The 17,331-nt window shown below is 36.6% G+C and overlaps 1 protein-coding gene across 13 annotated transcripts in view; it reads left to right on the forward strand.

Annotated features, from left to right (window-relative positions):
* dock7 (dedicator of cytokinesis 7) overlaps positions 1–17,331 on the forward strand; it is a 267,403-nt gene that overhangs the window by 140,587 nt on the left and 109,485 nt on the right. For all 13 annotated transcript variants that reach the window (XM_039735264.1, XM_039735253.1, XM_039735254.1 and 10 more), the window contains exons 15-19: positions 1,777–1,894; positions 5,190–5,260; positions 5,830–5,968; positions 7,778–7,879; positions 17,211–17,297. In XM_039735264.1, the coding sequence (XP_039591198.1) occupies positions 1,777–1,894; positions 5,190–5,260; positions 5,830–5,968; positions 7,778–7,879; positions 17,211–17,297 (517 nt within the window). The remainder of the gene's footprint in view (positions 1–1,776; positions 1,895–5,189; positions 5,261–5,829; positions 5,969–7,777; positions 7,880–17,210; positions 17,298–17,331) is intronic.

A 17,331-nucleotide genomic window follows, 5' to 3' on the forward strand; every position in this document is an offset into this window, starting at 1 on the left:
AGACGTTTTTGACAAGCCCAGGTCAGGAAGACCCCGCAAGACAACTGCTCGAGAGGACCGTTTGTTGGCTCGAAATTCTAAGGCCAGCCCATTTTCCACTGCAGCAGAGCTCCACGAGATCTGGTCACCTGAAGTTCCTGTGTCAACCAGAACAGTTTGTCGGATTCTGTCTCGAAATGACCTCCATGGTTGAATCAGTGCCCATAAGCCAACACTAAACAAAAGACAATTGAAAAACCGTGTGGCATTTGCCAAGGCCCACAGCCTGCTAAAAGGATAGACGCTGGAAAAGTGGCAGAAGGTGGATTTTTCAGATGAATCTTCTGTTGAATTACACCACAGTCACCACAAATATTGCAGGAAACCTACTGGAACCCACATGGAGCCAAGATTTACCCAGAAAACAGTGAAGTTTGGTGGAGGCAAAATCATGGTCTGGGGTTACATCCAGTATGGGGGTATGCGAGGGATCTGCAGGGTGGAAGGCAACGTCAATAGTCTAAAATACCAAAAAATCTTAGCTACCTCTTATATTCCCAACCATAAAAAAGGCCAAATTCTGCAGCAGGATGGTGCTCCATCGCATACTTCCATCTCCACATCAAGGTTCCTTAAAGCGAAGAAGATCAAGATGCTCCAGGATTGGCCAGCCCAGTCACCAGACATGAACATCATTGAGCATATGTGGGGTAGGATGAAAGAGGAAGCATGGAAGACGAAACCAAAGAATATTGATGAACTCTGGGAGGCATGCAAGACTGTTTTCTTTGCTATCCCTGATGACTTCATCAATATATTGTATGAATCCTTGCCAAACGCATGGATGCTGTCCTTCAAGCTCATGGAAGTCATACAAGATATTAAATTTGGATCTCACAGCACCACTACTTAATTTGCTGACATATTTTTGGATTTGCAGTAAAGTTGTTCATTTTCTGTTTAGGTGACAAAACTTTTGTCTTGCCCAAATTTGACCTTTCTGTCTTGATTAAATGATCAATCTTTTTTCAGTGAAATTAATTTATTTCAGTGCATTAAACATAATTTTGGAGGGCTTTAGCTTTTCATATGAGCTATTTCTAACACCAGTTGATTAATTAAAAGTCAGGTTAATAGCAGGAGTTTCTACAAAATAGAGAAGCGACAAGACTTTTGTCAGGGACTGTAGATGGCTACAAAAAAACACCTGGAGGCAGAAATCACTGCTCTTGGCCAATTTGTTTATTAGGTTATAATTTGTTTTTAAATTATTACAAAGATATTCATAACTTGAATCATAAATGTTCCAACATACTTCTGTATTGTGGTATAATTATGTCTTATTGTCCAGATGAGCCTCCTCCTTGATATTGTGACCTTATAGCAGCGGATTAACATTGTATAATATGCAGTATATTACTCTAATTATGTATAAACTGGCCCAAGCCATTTTGTTTAGATGCTTGACTTATGCTTTAGTTTTGAATTGCGCTCATGTTCTTCAAACAGAGCTTTACATTGTATAGTGTTTTTCTGTAGGTAACACCACCTTAATCTCATTCAAAAGTATCTAAAAATGCAGTTTTCACTTAGCGTCACAGATTTCCTTCCTTATTTAATTGTATGACTTATGTTATTACTTTCTACTGTATGATTTTGTGTGAGGTTCTGATGCTAGCTTTTTGTGTGTTAGCACATATAGACATGCGTAATGCTTATTTTTAGGTATGTTTAATGTTTATATTCTGCTTTGACATTTTATTTCTGATAATGTGCTTTTTGTTTCTTTTTTGGCAGGAATTTGCTTTTCGTATATGCACAAAGTCTTAACTTTGCAAATCGTCAAGGTTCAGCAAGGAATATTACTGTTAAAGTTCAATTTATGTGTGGCGAAGATCCCAGCAATGCCATGCCAGTAAGGACAGTTCAACTTTTAGTACCTTTTTGTATTAGTTGCCTTTATAGTTTTTAGGCTGTAATTTTTTTCTTTTTATTTGTTAGATGAATAGTACATTTTAAACATTATTAACATATCTCAGTTGCATTTGTTTTATCAGTATTCCTTCACAATAATATCATCTTGTATCTTTATGACCTTTTTTTGTTCCAGTACACTTGCTGTTCATATGCTTTTTTTTATGTCAGATGCTTTTGACATCTCAGTTGATGTCGTTTTACCACCCGAGCAAATGTACGACTTGTGTGCTCCCCTTTTAGTTTCCTCCCTTTGCAGTCTTGGCTTATTTTATTTGTTTAATTGTTATATTATCTTTGTCAGTGAAACAAAAGGAATCCATTTCAGAAACTTCACATTGGTCTTCACTAACAAAGAGCACAATTGTGTTTGTTGCATTTTAATTTCAACTGTTATTAACTTTTTTCCTTTCATCCTATGCATTGAAACATCCATTTTCCAAACCTGTTTTTATGGAATAGGGTTGCGGGGAAGCTTGAGTCTATCAAATTGTAAGGGCTAGTTCAGAGTCAGTGGTGGATAATCTCTAGTGCTAGTATATTAGCAATGTGATTAATGAGTAGCAAAATGTTTAACAAAATTTGAAATCAATTTTAAGTAATCAATGGAATCTTTTTTTAAAGAAGTGAATTTTGGGCATACAACTACCAAAGGAAAGAAATGTTCATTAATCTATATCAAGAACAAAATACACAATAAATGTTTTAAATTAATGTGTTAAATTAGACAGTTTCGGTACTGTTACAAAATAAAAGAAAAAATAACTAAACTAAACTAATACTTGTAGATTTCTAACTACAGTGGTACCTCGGTATGCGTCCGCTTTGGAATAAGTCCAACTTGGTATATTTCCTGTTTGGACATGAAAAATTTTGCTTGGTATACGACCTTTGTTAGGAATACGACTCGCGTGCTACCCTTGTTTACCTCTCTCGAGACAAAGCCACAACTGCCCACGAGCATCAATACGCCAGTTGCTAGCATTCAGTGAAGAACCCGCGCTATAACACTATGTGAATTTTCTCGTAATTTTGTGTTTTTTCGCGTACATTTGAATTGATTGTTGGAAAGTATGAAGGTGGCATGTGTATCCGGGACATGGCTGCTGCATACCGTATGCCGAGAACGACGGTATCTACGATTGTGAAAAACAAAGACGCTATTAAAAAGTAAAGTGAGGTTAAATTTTCATTTATTTCATCTAATTGCTTTTGTATTTATGTATTTTAGCATTAAGCAGTGTTTAACTTATTTTATACAACCCCATCAATGTATAATATGCCAATAACAATAGGGTTTTTTTTTTTAATGGGAATGGATTTATCATTTTCCCTTTATTTCTTATGGGAAAAATTTGTTTATTATGCGTCCTGTTTGGTATAAATCAAAGGATCTGGAACGGATTAAGGACGTATACCGAGGTACCACTGTAATTTCATCATTCTTTTCCTGGCAGTAGTGACACACTGATATTTCTCCTTTTACACAAGCTGAAAAACATTTTTACGTGTTCCATTACATTTTCTGAAGGAAAGCAAATGCAATTTTTCTGCTTTTTTGAGGAATGATTTTGGTATACAGTGGTGTGAAAAACTATTTGCCCCTTCCTGATTTCTTATTCTTTTGCATGTTTGTCACGCAAAATGTTTCTGATCATCAAACACATTTAACCATTAGTCAAATATAACACAAGTAAACACAAAATGCAGTTTTTAAATGATGGTTTTTATTATTTAGGGAGAAAAAAATCCAAACCTACATGGCCCTGTGTGAAAAAGTAATTGCCGCCTTGTTAAAAAATCACCTAACTGTGGTGTATCACACCTGAGTTCAATTTCCGTAGCCACCCCTAGGCCTGATTACTGCCACACCTGTTTCAATCAAGAAATCACTTCAATAGGAGCTGCCTGACACAGAGAAGTAGACCAAAAGCACCTCAAAAGCTAGACATCATGCCAAGATCCAAAGAAATTCAGGAACAATTGAGAACAGAAGTAATTGAGATCTATCAGTCTGGTAAAGGTTATAAAGCCATTTCTAAAGCTTTGGCACTCCAGTGAACCACAGTGAGAGCCATTATCCACAAATGGCAAAAACATGGAACAGTGGTGAACCTTCCCAGGAGTGGCTGGACGACCAAAATTACCCCAAGAGCGCAGAGACGACTCATCCGAGAGGTCACAAAATACCCCAGGACAACGTCTAAAGAACTGCAGGCCTCACTTGCCTCAATTAAGGTCAGTGTTCACGACTCCACCATAAGAAAGAGACTGGGCAAAACGGCCTGCATGGCAGATTTCCAAGACGCAACCCACTGTTAAGCAAAAGAACATTAGGGCTCGTCTCAATTTTGCTAAGAAACATCTCAATGATTGCCAAGACTTTTGGGAAAATACCTTGTGGACTGATGAGACAAAAGTTGAACTTTTGGAAGGCAAATGTCCCGTTACATCTGGCGAAAAGGAACGCAGCATTTCAGAAAAAGAACATCATACCAACAGTAAAATATGGTGGTGGTAGTGTGATGGTCTGGGGTTGTTTTGCTGCTTCAGGACCTGGAAGGCTTGCTGTGATAGATGGAACCATGAATTCCACTGTCTACCAAAAAATCCTGAAGGAGAATGTCCGGCCATCTGTTCGTCAACTCAAGCTGAAGCGATCTTGGGTGCTGCAACAGGACAATGACCCAAAACACACCAGCAAATCCACCTCTGAATGGCTGAAGAAAAACAAAATGAAGACTTTGGAGTGGCCTAGTCAAAGTCCTGACCTGAATCCAATTGAGATGCTATGGCATGACCTTAAAAAGGCGGTTCATGCTAGAAAACCCTCAAATAAAGCTGAATTACAACAATTCTGCAAAGATGAGTGGGCCAAAATTCCTCCAGAGCGCTGTAAAAGACTCATTGCAAGTTATCGCAAACGCTTGATTGCAGTTATTGCTGCTAAGGGTGGCCCAACCAGTTATTAGGTTCCGGGGGCAATTACTTTTTCACACAGGGCCATGTAGGTTTGGATTTTTTCTCCTAAATAATAAAAACCATCATTTAAAAACGGCATTTTGTGTTTACTTGTGTTATATTTGACTAATGGTTAAATGTGTTTGATGATCAGAAACATTTTGTGTGACAAACATGCAAAAGAATAAGAAATCAGGAAGGGGGCAAATAGTTTTTCACACCACTGTATAATACTTGTACATCTGATCATTCATTTTGATTTCATGCTTTTACAGGTAATATTTGGAAAATCCAGTTGTGCAGAATTTTCCAAGGAAGCTTACACAGCAGTTGTGTACCATAATAGGTAATCCAATTAACCTAATTTCTTTCCTGTCTTCTTCGAGTGTTGCAATTGTTTGTGTGATGTACGGTCAGTACTGTGAATCTGTTTAGAGCGTGCAGTTTGTAGGAAATGATCTTCAGGTATTGCTTTCTGCTTTATTTGTTTTGAGTAATCAGTGATTGAAGTGAAACTAGACTTTGACTCTCTCATTTGTCTTCCTGCAATGCTATCCCACCTTAATGGTTTGTCTTCCTTTGCCAGAGGGGAAAATTGATGGTACTTAAAAGCTTAGTAGTTGGCCAGCTATTCCACGGCTGCCTTTGTGCCTTTACCAAGTGAGCAAATAAAGAGCCCTGTTACAAATGTATTTGGACATATTTAGAGATTTCCAGGAGTAAATACTGAAAGTCAAATTTTTGTTCTTGACATGATAAAGAGAAAGGTATATAGCACAAAATGTTCTCTGGTATTCCTAATACTAATTCTCACCCCCACACAAATGTGTCTTACACTAATTGTTTCTGGAGAGTGGTGGTTTTAGATTTGTATTAAAGCTGTTGTAATCTTGTGTTCTTCTTTCTTAATCTTAGATCACCAGACTTCTATGATGAAATTAAGATCAAACTTCCTGCAACTTTGACAGACCATCATCATATTCTGTTTACTTTTTACCACGTCAGCTGCCAACAGAAACAAAACACTCCTTTAGAAACACCAGTTGGATATACGGTATTAAATCTCCATTGTCTGTTGTTAAAATAGAAAAGTTCAATAACAGCACTTTTTAATTTTTGACTGATAGTTTCACTCTATATTTGTACAATTGCAAGTTTTCATGTGTTAAAAATATCTTTCAGTTTTAGTGAAATAATATAAAATTAATTAAGCATACAAACATCTCTGAATACACACGCTGGTTGGTTCAGCTGTTATGAATACTGAAATTTGGTAGTTTGACTAGGCTCTGTAGACATGTTAGTTAAAAAGCTGGCATAAAATCACAATTTTAATGGGAGGCTCCTTAAAATAAATCATATTAATTGTATTGGCATAGAAGAAATAAAGTTTGATATGCACATATTGTTTGAAGATTCTTACTAAGGAAAATATATATATTTTTTATAATAGTTAAGTTAATTTTATTTAAGAATTGGCAATTACTTTATTTCAGGGTAGATTGTTTTCAAGTTGCATGTTTTTTTGGGCTTGAACATATGAAAATACGGTTTTTGGTTTTTTTTTTGGATCTAGTAAGGCAAAGTGCAAGCTGCACTAAGGTCCATGGTGACCTTGTCTAGTCTATCAAATAATCTTCTAAGCTGTTGTCACAATAACAACAGGCTACTAGCGACATTCTAAGTGAGATTTTACTTTGGAATTTGGAACTGCAATAGTACTTCACGAAATCAATTGTCTTAAATAAGTTACTAATGGAGATTGTGTAGTTGGAATTTAAAATCTAGAAAAGAGATTTTTATGTTGATATTTGGTACACTGTATTAATCCCCAAGGGAAAATTGTCTTCTCGGATGATCTTTGGAGGTCCAAGTACAAGGTCAGCCATTGTACAGTGCAGTGCCCCGGAGCAATTTTCAGGTTAAGGGTCTTGCTGAAGGGCCCAATGGAGTAGGATCTCTTCTGTCAGTAATGGGATTTGATCCGTCAACCTTCCAGATAACAGTGCAGATCCTTAGCCTCAGAGCCACCACTTAATATCTTAATCAAAATAAGTGGCAATATTAAAAGGTCTGCCTATTTCAAGTTCAGAAACTAAGAATGTGTTGAACAGGTCAAGGTAGATAATTCCATTTAAAGAACACAGGTTTATGATTGTGGAAGTTAGGTAACACAGTTTGAAAATGATTGTAGTTTAATTAGTTTTCTTAGTATAGTACGATTGATGTTGATTGGAGTGTCAGTCCATTAAAGGCCACACTTGCAGACTTGCCAATTAGCCTAATATGCACATCTTTCAGTTATGGAGTAAACACGAGGTATCTAGTGATAAGTCCATATAGATACACACAAAAAACTGCAAACTCCACACAGTGACAAAATATATGTAAGCTATGTTAAAATCAGTTCATTTTATTTAAATGGTTTGCTTCATAGATCTAGAGTCCTGGGTTCATATCCTACTTTGCTCTGTGTTGTCATCTGTCCTGTCCATATTTCAGGTACTGTATTGATGGGACTCTATATTGGTGTAATTTGTTTGTTCAACTTTGAGGTTAATTTCTGTTTTAATCAATTTGGTTTATGTATGTATGTAAACAATGTATCATTTAATGATTTATTTTTATTGAGTTATAGTTTTATTACACGAGGAGTGTTATTAAAAAAAAAAAAATACAATAAATGGAATTGATTGTTGTCACCCAGTTGTTTATAGAGTTTCTGTGATATTTCGGTATCTTTATGTATTTTCCAGTACGTAATGTTGTTTTCCAAAAATATTTGTATTTTGAGACTTCTTTCACATTTTCCTTTGTTGCAATTTAGCACTTTTGATGAGCTAGTCCCCCTTCTTTTCCTCAGTGGATTCCAATGCTTCAGAATGGACGTCTGAGAACTGGCCAGTTTTGCCTCCCAGTGTCTCTAGAGAAGCCACCACAGTCGTATTCAGTCCTCTCTCCAGATGTAAGTTGTCTTATAATGTGCGGCCATTTATTGCAAGTGTTTTGTGTTTGTCACTTTTAGTGTTAAAATTAAATTGTTCATCATAGTCCAAAAATACAATTAGTTTCTGGAGTTTGCAAGCCTACACACATTTTCAAAAAAGGTTATTTGCATTTGCACATAACATTTCGATCAAAGTTTTGAAAGTATGTTAAAAATAATGCATGTAGAAGAAAGATTTGTATACTGTATATCTACATTCATCATAATAACGCCACTTGTAAATTAACTCTGTCATCAGTTACCTTCTAAATCTACCCAAGTCATTTGTGTTCAGTTGTAGTAATTGATCGTTCTTTTGAATAAATCGGCTGTTCCTGTTGTTCTCCTATTCTGGGTAATGAATCTGAAAGTATAGGGACAACTATGAGCATGTGTAGTGCTATTTTACATAGCAAGTTTCTCCTGATTACCCAAACATTGATAAAGCACCGAGAAAAATTAACCATAAAAAATGATACTGTGTATCTATACATGTAGAACATAAATATTCTACAAACGCAAGTGAATGTCATGCATGGTATATAAAGAAAATTGTTTTAGTATTAGTATTGTGAATTTCCCCTTGGGATTAATAAAGTATCTATCTATCTATCTATCTATCTATCTATCTATCTATCTATCTATCTATCTATCTATCTATCTATCTATCTATCTATCTATCTATCTATCTATCTATCTATCTATCTATCTATCTATCTATCTATCTATCTATCTATTAATTAGTATTAATTACATTTTGTTAATTCATGATACTGAAGCATCAGCTATGTCATGCTAGTTCCCTACTAATTCATTAATTGTTAACTTAAAAACTGACTTTTTAAAATGGAATGACATAAGAAGATGCTGTATTACATGCAGCTTCATGTAATTGTTTTTTGAAGATTGCTATTTCTGTCACAGCACCCACCTCATTACCTTATATGTAGCCGGTGAGCTTGTGGCCATACTATATGTCATCTGTGATACAATATATATATAACTATATTTCATTTGGTGAATTAATATTATGCCAAAAATAAGATTGTTGGGATTAATAAACCAAGTGTTTGCTTCTTTCCATTTCTGTCATTGGAACATTTTTTCATATACCACAGTGTGCTTGATGCTCACATGCACAATGACTCACTCACTTTCCAAAAAGTAACCACGTGAATGGAACTATAGCAACAATCTTAAATGATAATTGTGGAAAAATGTATGGGAAAAATAACAATCTTCAGCCTGCTTAATCCAATTCGGAGTCTATCACAGCAGCAGAGTGCAAAGCAGGAAAAAGCCATTAACACTAGAATTACCGAAGCCTGTGAAAAAACTTGGAATCCCGGCCTAAATTAAATCCCTTCGCTCCTCTCCGTCTGCGTCTTTTGTCTTGTGAATGTGTCGATCAGCGCAAGCAGCCAGCAGCCTGCTATCTCATCCCCCGCCCACTGCCGTAGCTCAATTTGCAAAGATGGTTCTCGGTGCGCAGTGTTTATCTTGGAGTGAAGTGCCTGGAGTTATTGAGGGTAAATTATATATCGTGTATTTGGAATACATGCATTTCATGTGTGTTCCATGTCTACAATGATCTATGTAAAAACATCACTAAAACAGAAATGTTTTTCATATTTTAGTAATAATTGACAAAATGTAGACATGAAGTGTATAATGTATTAAGCATGAAGTCCAAATATCAAATATACACTTTCACAAAAAGTATAACAAAACAAGTGTGCTTTTATTCAAGAATATCATCCACTCAGAGACACAAGTAAGATATTGGGTCAGTGAACCAAAAGAGTCGGGGTCATCAGGCGCTATTGATAAACACGGTTGTGTATCATTAGCATAGCTGTGGTAGCTCACATTATGCCTCAAGATAATTTGACCAATGTAGATCGAAACGAGCAGTGGATCCAGGATAGAGCCTTGTGGAACACCATATACACTAGAATATCATGTGTCTTTGAAGTATAATTTCCACAACTAACAAAGAATTTTCTACCCATTAAGAAAGACTCAAACCAATTTAAGACAATGCCAGAGAGGCTCACCCACTGACTAAGGTGATCTATAAGAATATTGTGACCAACTGTATCAAATGCTGCACTCTGATCTAAGAGGATGAGAACAGATAAACGGCCTCTGTTCACATTAACCTGCAAGTCATTTACTACTTTAACAAGTGCAGTTTTTGTACTGTGATTTGGTCTAAAACCTGACTGAAACTTGTCAAGAATAGCAGGTTTATTCAAGTGATCATTTATTTGTGTAATGACTGTCTTGTCTAGAATTTTACTTAAGAAAGGCAGGTTAGAAATGGGTCTAAAATTGTCAAAAACAGAAAAGTCGAGATTATTTTAACAACAGCCATCTTCATCATAAAGTCCTTCCAAGAGAACCCTAAATACAAAGAGGACTGTTTCATTTATGTTAGGTAGAATGCCCAGAGGGGACTGGGTGGTCCCGTGGCCTGGAACCCCTGCAGATTTTATTTTTCCTCTCTATCTGTCTGGAGCTTTTTTTTGTTTTTTCTGTCCTCCCTGGCCATCAGACCTTACTCTTATTCCATGTTAATTAGTGTTGTCTTATTCTAATTCTTACTTTGTTTTTTATTTCTCTTTTCTTCATTATGTAAAGCAAATTTGAGCTACAATGATTTGTATGAAAATGTGCTATATAAATAAATGTTGTTGTTGTTAAGACCCCCGTATCTAATGATGAATTTACTATATCAAGCACACTATCAATAAGCACATCGGATACGTCTTTGAAAAAAAGTTTTTTGGTATTGGGTCAAGGACGCAGGTGGAGGGTTTCAACTGAGAAATTCTATATAGATCAGGTAAATCTATTCTGGTGATAGAATTTCATTAGCTTAGAATGGAATACCAGGATTTAGTAGGATCAGCTTTGGGTGGAAGGGGCAGTATGGTGGTGCAGTGGTAACGTAGCTGCCCCTTAGTAAGGAGACCTGGGTTAGGTTAGGTGCATTGACAATCCTAAATTGTCCGTAGTGTGTGCTTGGTGCGTGGGTGTGTGTCCCCTGCGGTGGGCTGGCACCCTGCCCGGGATGTGTTTCTGCCTTGTGCCCTGTGCTGGCTGGGATTGGTTCCAGTAGACCCCCGTGACCCTGTGTTAGGATATAGCGGATTGGACAATGACTGACTGACTGAGCTTTGGGTGTATGTACTATATTATTTCTAATATAATTAATTTTGTATTTAAAACTATAGCAAAAGCCTCTCAAGTTTCACTGGAAGTTTTTTGGAGGCATTCCACTAAGTGACCTGGGTTTAGCAAAACTCAATAGTAGAGAATAAAACTCTCTCGGATTGACTACCAGCATTATTTACTGTTGGCTTTGTGGATAATAAGCAGACTGACAACATCCATGCAGCAATTAGTCACTTGCTGCCTTAAGGGATTCACTTCACTTGTACTGGGCTGTGTAGGCTGATGTCAAGGTAGATTTAAAAGTAAAGTGTCATGCATTTATGGAGATTGTTTGTTTGAATAGGAGAGCAAAGTGTTGAGAAAAGGGGGAAAGGGAATGAGCACTACAAGTAAACAAGTGAAAATGATCTTTAAAAAAAAAAAAAAAAGTTGAGCAGATTGCTTAGATTTGGTTGTTTTAGAGCTCTGCCCCGTGGATTTACAGCTGAAAAATAAATTAATTTAGCAGCACAGAGTTTGGGTAGCAGCAGCTTTTATAAATTAAGTAAAAAATATTCCTGAGTGACAGAGGACTAAAATGTAATTTTTTTGTGTAGTGTCATAGTATGCAGTCCCCTTCAAAAGAAGTGGAACAGCATTTCAATTAATTTGTTTTTGCTGTTCACTGAAGACATTTGTTTGTGAGCTCAAAAGATGAATATGAGAAGAGAGATCAGAGTTTCAGCTTTTATTCCTAGATACGTTAAACAACGTAGAACAGAGCACTTTTTCTGTCAAACCAACCAATTTTTTAAGTGAGCTAAAGTATTGGAGTAGAATGTTTCCAGCTAAATTGAAACCAAAAATACTAAATATTTGGTTGTATATCCTTTACTTGCAATAACTGCATTAAGCTTACTACCCATGGACTCCACCAGATTTCTTGTTTCTTCACTGGTTATGCCTTTCCAGGCTTTTACCACCGCATCTTTTAGTTGTTGTCTGTTTTGTGGGGCTTCTTTCTTCAGTTTTCTCTTCAGGATGTTTATGAAATGCTTGTTCAGTTTGGTTAAGATCTGGTGATTGATTTGGCCCGTCTAAAACCTTCCATTTTTTTTAACCCTGATGTACTTAGTTGGATCATTGTGTTGCTGCATAATAAAGTTCCTCAGATTAATTTGGGTGCATTTCTCCGTGAATTGTAAGGCAATACAGTTAGGTCTGTAAATATTTGGACAGAGACAACTTTTTTCTAATTTTGGTTCTGTACATTACCACAATGAGTTTTAAATAAAACAACTCAGATGCAGTTGAAGTACAGACATTCAGCTTTAATTCAGTGGGTTGAACAAAATGATTGCATAAAAATGTGAGGCAACTAAAGCATTTTTTTAACACAATCCCTTCATTTCAGGGGCTCAAAAGTAATTGGACAAATTAAATAACTGGAAATGAAATGTTCATTTCTAATACTTGGTTGAAAACCCTTTGCTGGCAATGACAGCCTGAAGTCTTGAACTCCTGGACATCACCAGATGTTGGGTTTCCTCCTTTTTAATGCTCTGCCAGGCTTTTAGTGCAGCGGCTTTCAGTTGCTGTTTGTTTGTGGGCCTTTCTGTCCGAAGTTTAGTCTTCAACAAGTGAAATGCACGCTCAATTGGGTTAAGATCAGGTGACTGACTTGGCCAATCAAGAATTTTCTACTTCTTTGCTTTAATAAACTCCTGGGTTGCTTTGGCTGTATGTTTTGGGTCATTGTCCATCTGTATCATGAAACACCACCCAATCAATTTGACTGCATTTAGCTGGATTTGAGCAGACAGTATGTCTCTGAACAGTCAATTTTATTTGACACACCAGGGTAACAAGAAACACCTGACAGCTTGTCATGTTTCAATAATTTTGCTCACTTGAAAAGCTGAGTGTTGTGCTCCGTTCTATATTGTTTAACATATCTGGATGTAAATACCAGGAAATAAGTGCTGAAACTCTGATCTCTCTTCTCATATTCATGTTTTAATCTCACACACAAATGTCTTCAGTGCACGGCAAAAACAAATTAATTGGCCTTGCTATTCCAATACTTTTGAAAGGGACTTTATTACGATTGTGCTCAACTGAAACTCTTAAAATACATGAACCTGGTGATTGAAATAGCTTTACCTAAACCTTTATTTAAGTAATGTATACAAACTAGATGCACTGAATGATGAACTTTGTAAAATATTGGTTACGACTAGGGTTGATGCCACTAAATGAACTTTTACATAGAAGTAAAAGAAGCAGAAATTATTATCAGGAGACTTAGAAACACCTACATGTTGTCTGCAATGAAAAATCGACAGTGACTGTGACATTTCTGACACTGCTCAATAAAGTGGTTCTTTTGAACATTTATTTTCTCCACCAGACTGTCATCAACAAATTATATAACAGTCCAGATAATCATGATCAAACTGCCATCTTTAGATGGGGGTTACCTATAAATGGGCAAAAATGACGTAAAGGATTATCAGCAGTAGTATAAAGCTGATACCAAACAAAAACATCATGGAATCTTGGTAAGTTGGAGACCAAACAAGTGTCAGATTTACTGGCTTTGTCAACGTCTGATGAACAGTTCACATCATTATCACTATCGTTGATTTGAATAATGAGTCAGTTTCAGTTTATTCAGTTTACAGCTTTTGGTTTGCTATTGTGTTTTGTGGTTTAAAGCTCTGCCACCTCATGAATATTGATGAGTTACTATAGAGTTATCATAAAGTGGCAGAATACATAGAAATATTTAATTTTTTTGCAGCATGATGTCATTTCATCCACTAGTTATTTGTGCCTAACACTGTAAAGCAGATCATTACGTCACCCTGTGTCTGACTTTAGTTTTACCGTATTTACATAGCATTTCAAGCCAGAGTCACGCTTGAATTTAATGACAAGGAGGTTGACTGAAATTGTTGACGTTTTGCATTTTTAAGTGTTCTTGTTATAAATTAACAATGGTGTAATAATCACCATCAACTTTATAACAAATTACTGGATAATTTCTCAAATTTGATTGAACATACTTTGATTTGGTAACATGCTTTGGTGGTATCTTGTGTGCCCAGGTCACTTCTTCAAACCTCACTCGATGATTTACTTGTTTAAAAAAAAATTGTTCTCTGAAGCATTTCTTAGTCTCTCTCTTGTTATTTTTTACTGTGCAGAATCCATTTCTTCTGTTTATATTCTGGCTAACTCAATTTTATGTTTGTTGCTATGTTTTAATTTAGGATGCCACCTATTTTTTTTATGCTTTTTTACCGATTATTGCCAGGTTGCTACTACTAATGGGTGTCTGAGAGTGTGTATGTGTGTTGCATAACAACTTTTGCAATGGTATTGGCACTGTGCATTTCTGAGTGTCTGAGATTGCTGATTGAAAACAAAACTTTCTTTAGATTTGTTAAGTTTTTAAGCTTTTCCCTGGTGCCATGCCATCCCTTGTAAAGCACCATTGTGGTCAAGGTGTTTTTTTTTTTTTTAATTTATAGAAAGAACTTAACTGTAAAGCACGACTTTGCGTGGCATATGCATATATACCATGTTTGTGAAGAAATAACTTCATAGTGAAAAATACCAAACTTTACTTTAACAGTGAACATATAAAATCAAGACTAGTGACTTGTACAGAGTACAAGTGGTTTGCAGTACTCCATCTCAATTTGATCTCCATGGACTTTCATGAGAAGTGAGTATCTGAATAAAGTTAATAACAACAACAACATTTATTTCTATAGCACATTTTCATACAAACAGTAGCTCAAAGTGCTTTACATATTAAAGAATAGAAAAATGAAAGACACAATTATAAAACAAAATAAATCAACATTAACATCGAATAAGAGTAAGGTTCAATGGCCAGGGGGGACAGAAAAAACAAAAAAAAAACTCCAGACGGCTGGAGAAAAAAATAAAAAAATAATAAAATAAAATAAAATCTGTGCTTTTTGATGTCTGATGAGGTTTTATAGGTATAAAGACAGACTAACACATTTCTTTGTAGAAATGGAGCATACCATGCACAACACTTAGCAATGAAAAATGTAAACTTGGCCACGGAGTACTTTGTCCTTGAGCCCCCACTAGGTAATAAACTGCTGTCTTTCATAACAGGCGTAATATGAGAAACGCACTGAGTATGTTTCCTTTTGTGAATCCCTAAAACCTTTCCAGCATGAGAATTTATGTGTATTGTACAAGTAATATTAAATGTTGTAAGATAAAATTCTTTAATCTTTATTAATACATACAGTGCATCCGGAAAGTATTCACAGCGCATCACTTTTTCCACATTTTATGTTACAGCCTTATTCCAAAATGGATTAAATTCATCTTTTTCTCAGAATTCTACACATAACACCCCATAATGACAATGTGAAAAAAGTTTACTTGAGATTTTTGCAAATTTATTAAAAATAAAGAAACTGAGAAAGCACATATACATAAGTATTCACAGCCTTTGCCATGAAGCTCCAAATTGAGTTTAGGTGCATCCTGTTTCTCCTGATCATCCTTGAGATGTTTCTGCAGCTTCATTGGAGTCCACCTGTGGTCAATTCAGTTGATCTGACGTGATTTGGAAAGGCACACACCTGTCTATAGAAGGTCCCACAGTTGACAGTTCATGTCAGAACACAAACCAAGCATGAAGTCAAATTTATTGTCTGTAGACCTCCGAGACAGGATTGTCTCGAGGCACAAATCTGGGGAAGGTTACAGAAAAATTTCTGCTGCTTTGAAGGTCCCAATGAGCACAGTGGCCTCCATCATCCGTAAGTGGAAGAAGTTCGAAACCACCAGGACTCTTCCTAGAGCTGGCCGGCCATCTAAACTGAGCGATTGGGGGAGAAGGGCCTTAGTCAGGGAGGTGACCAAAAACCCAATGGTCACTGTTAGAGGTCCTCTGTGGAGAGAGTAGAACCTTCCAGAAGGACAACCATCTCTGCAGCAATCCACCAATCAGGCCTGTATGGTAGAGTAGCCAGACGGAAGCCACTCCTTAGTAAAAGGCACATGGCAGCCCGCCTGGAGTTTGTCAAAAGGCACCTGAAGGACTCTCAGACCATAAGAAACAAAATTCTCTGGTCTGATGAGACAAAGATTGAACTCTTTAGTGTGAATGCCAGGCGTCACGTTTGGAGGAAACCAGGCACCGCTCATCACCAGGCCAATACTATCCCTACAGTGAAGCATGGTGGTGGCAGCATCATGCTGTGGGGATGAAACAGGGAGACAAGTCAGTATAAAGGGAAAGATGACTGCAGCAATGTACAGAGACATCCTGGATGAAAACCTGCTCCAGAGCGCTCTTGACCTCAGACTGGGGCGACGGTTCATCTTTCAGCAGGACAAACGACCCTAAGCACACAGCCAAGATATCAAAGGAGTGGCTTCAGGACAACTCTGTGAATGTCCTTGAGTGGCCCAGCCAGAGCCCAGACTTGAATCTGATTGAACATCTCTGGAGAGATCTTAAAATGGCTGTGCACTGACTCTTCCCATCGAACCTGATGGAGCTTGAGAGGTGCTGCAAAGAGGAATGGGCGAAACTGGCCAAGAATAGGTGTGCCAAGCTTGTGGCATCATATTCAAAAAGACTTGAGGCTGGAATTGCTGCCAAAGGTGCATCGACAAAATATTGAGCAAAGGCTGTGAATACTTATGTACATGTGCTTTCTCAGTTTTTTTATTTGTAATAAATTTGCAAAAACCTCAAGTAAACTTTTTTCACGTTGTCATTATGGGGTGTTGTGTGTAGAATTCTGAGGAAAAAAATGAATTTAATCCATTTTGGAATAAGGCTGTAACATAACAAAATGTGAAACAAGTAATGCGCTGTGAATACTTTCTGGATGCACTGTATGTTGGAAGAGAATTACATTTCCATTAAGTGTAATGATTTCTGGTTTTAGAGCATAATTATAACCATTCTATTTTAATAAGAACATAATAAATTTGACAAATGAGACCATTCAGTCTATCAAGCCCTTTTGTTTAACTAATAGCTATGCTGTCCCAATATCTCATTCAGATTCTTCTTAAAGGGTTTTTATGGTAAAATGTAGTGGTAGGAACTTAGACTGTTATTGTTGATTTTGTATTATAGGTGCCTTTACCCGGAATGAAGTGGGTTGACAATCATAAAGGTGTTTTCAATGTCGAAGTTGTTGCTGTTTCAGCAGTGCATACTCAGGTAATGAGCATTATGCCTATTGAAGAAATTTCAA

This window comes from Polypterus senegalus, chromosome 14, assembly GCF_016835505.1.
Source record: "Polypterus senegalus isolate Bchr_013 chromosome 14, ASM1683550v1, whole genome shotgun sequence".
In the NCBI taxonomy this organism is placed as follows: Eukaryota; Metazoa; Chordata; class Cladistia; order Polypteriformes; family Polypteridae; genus Polypterus; species Polypterus senegalus.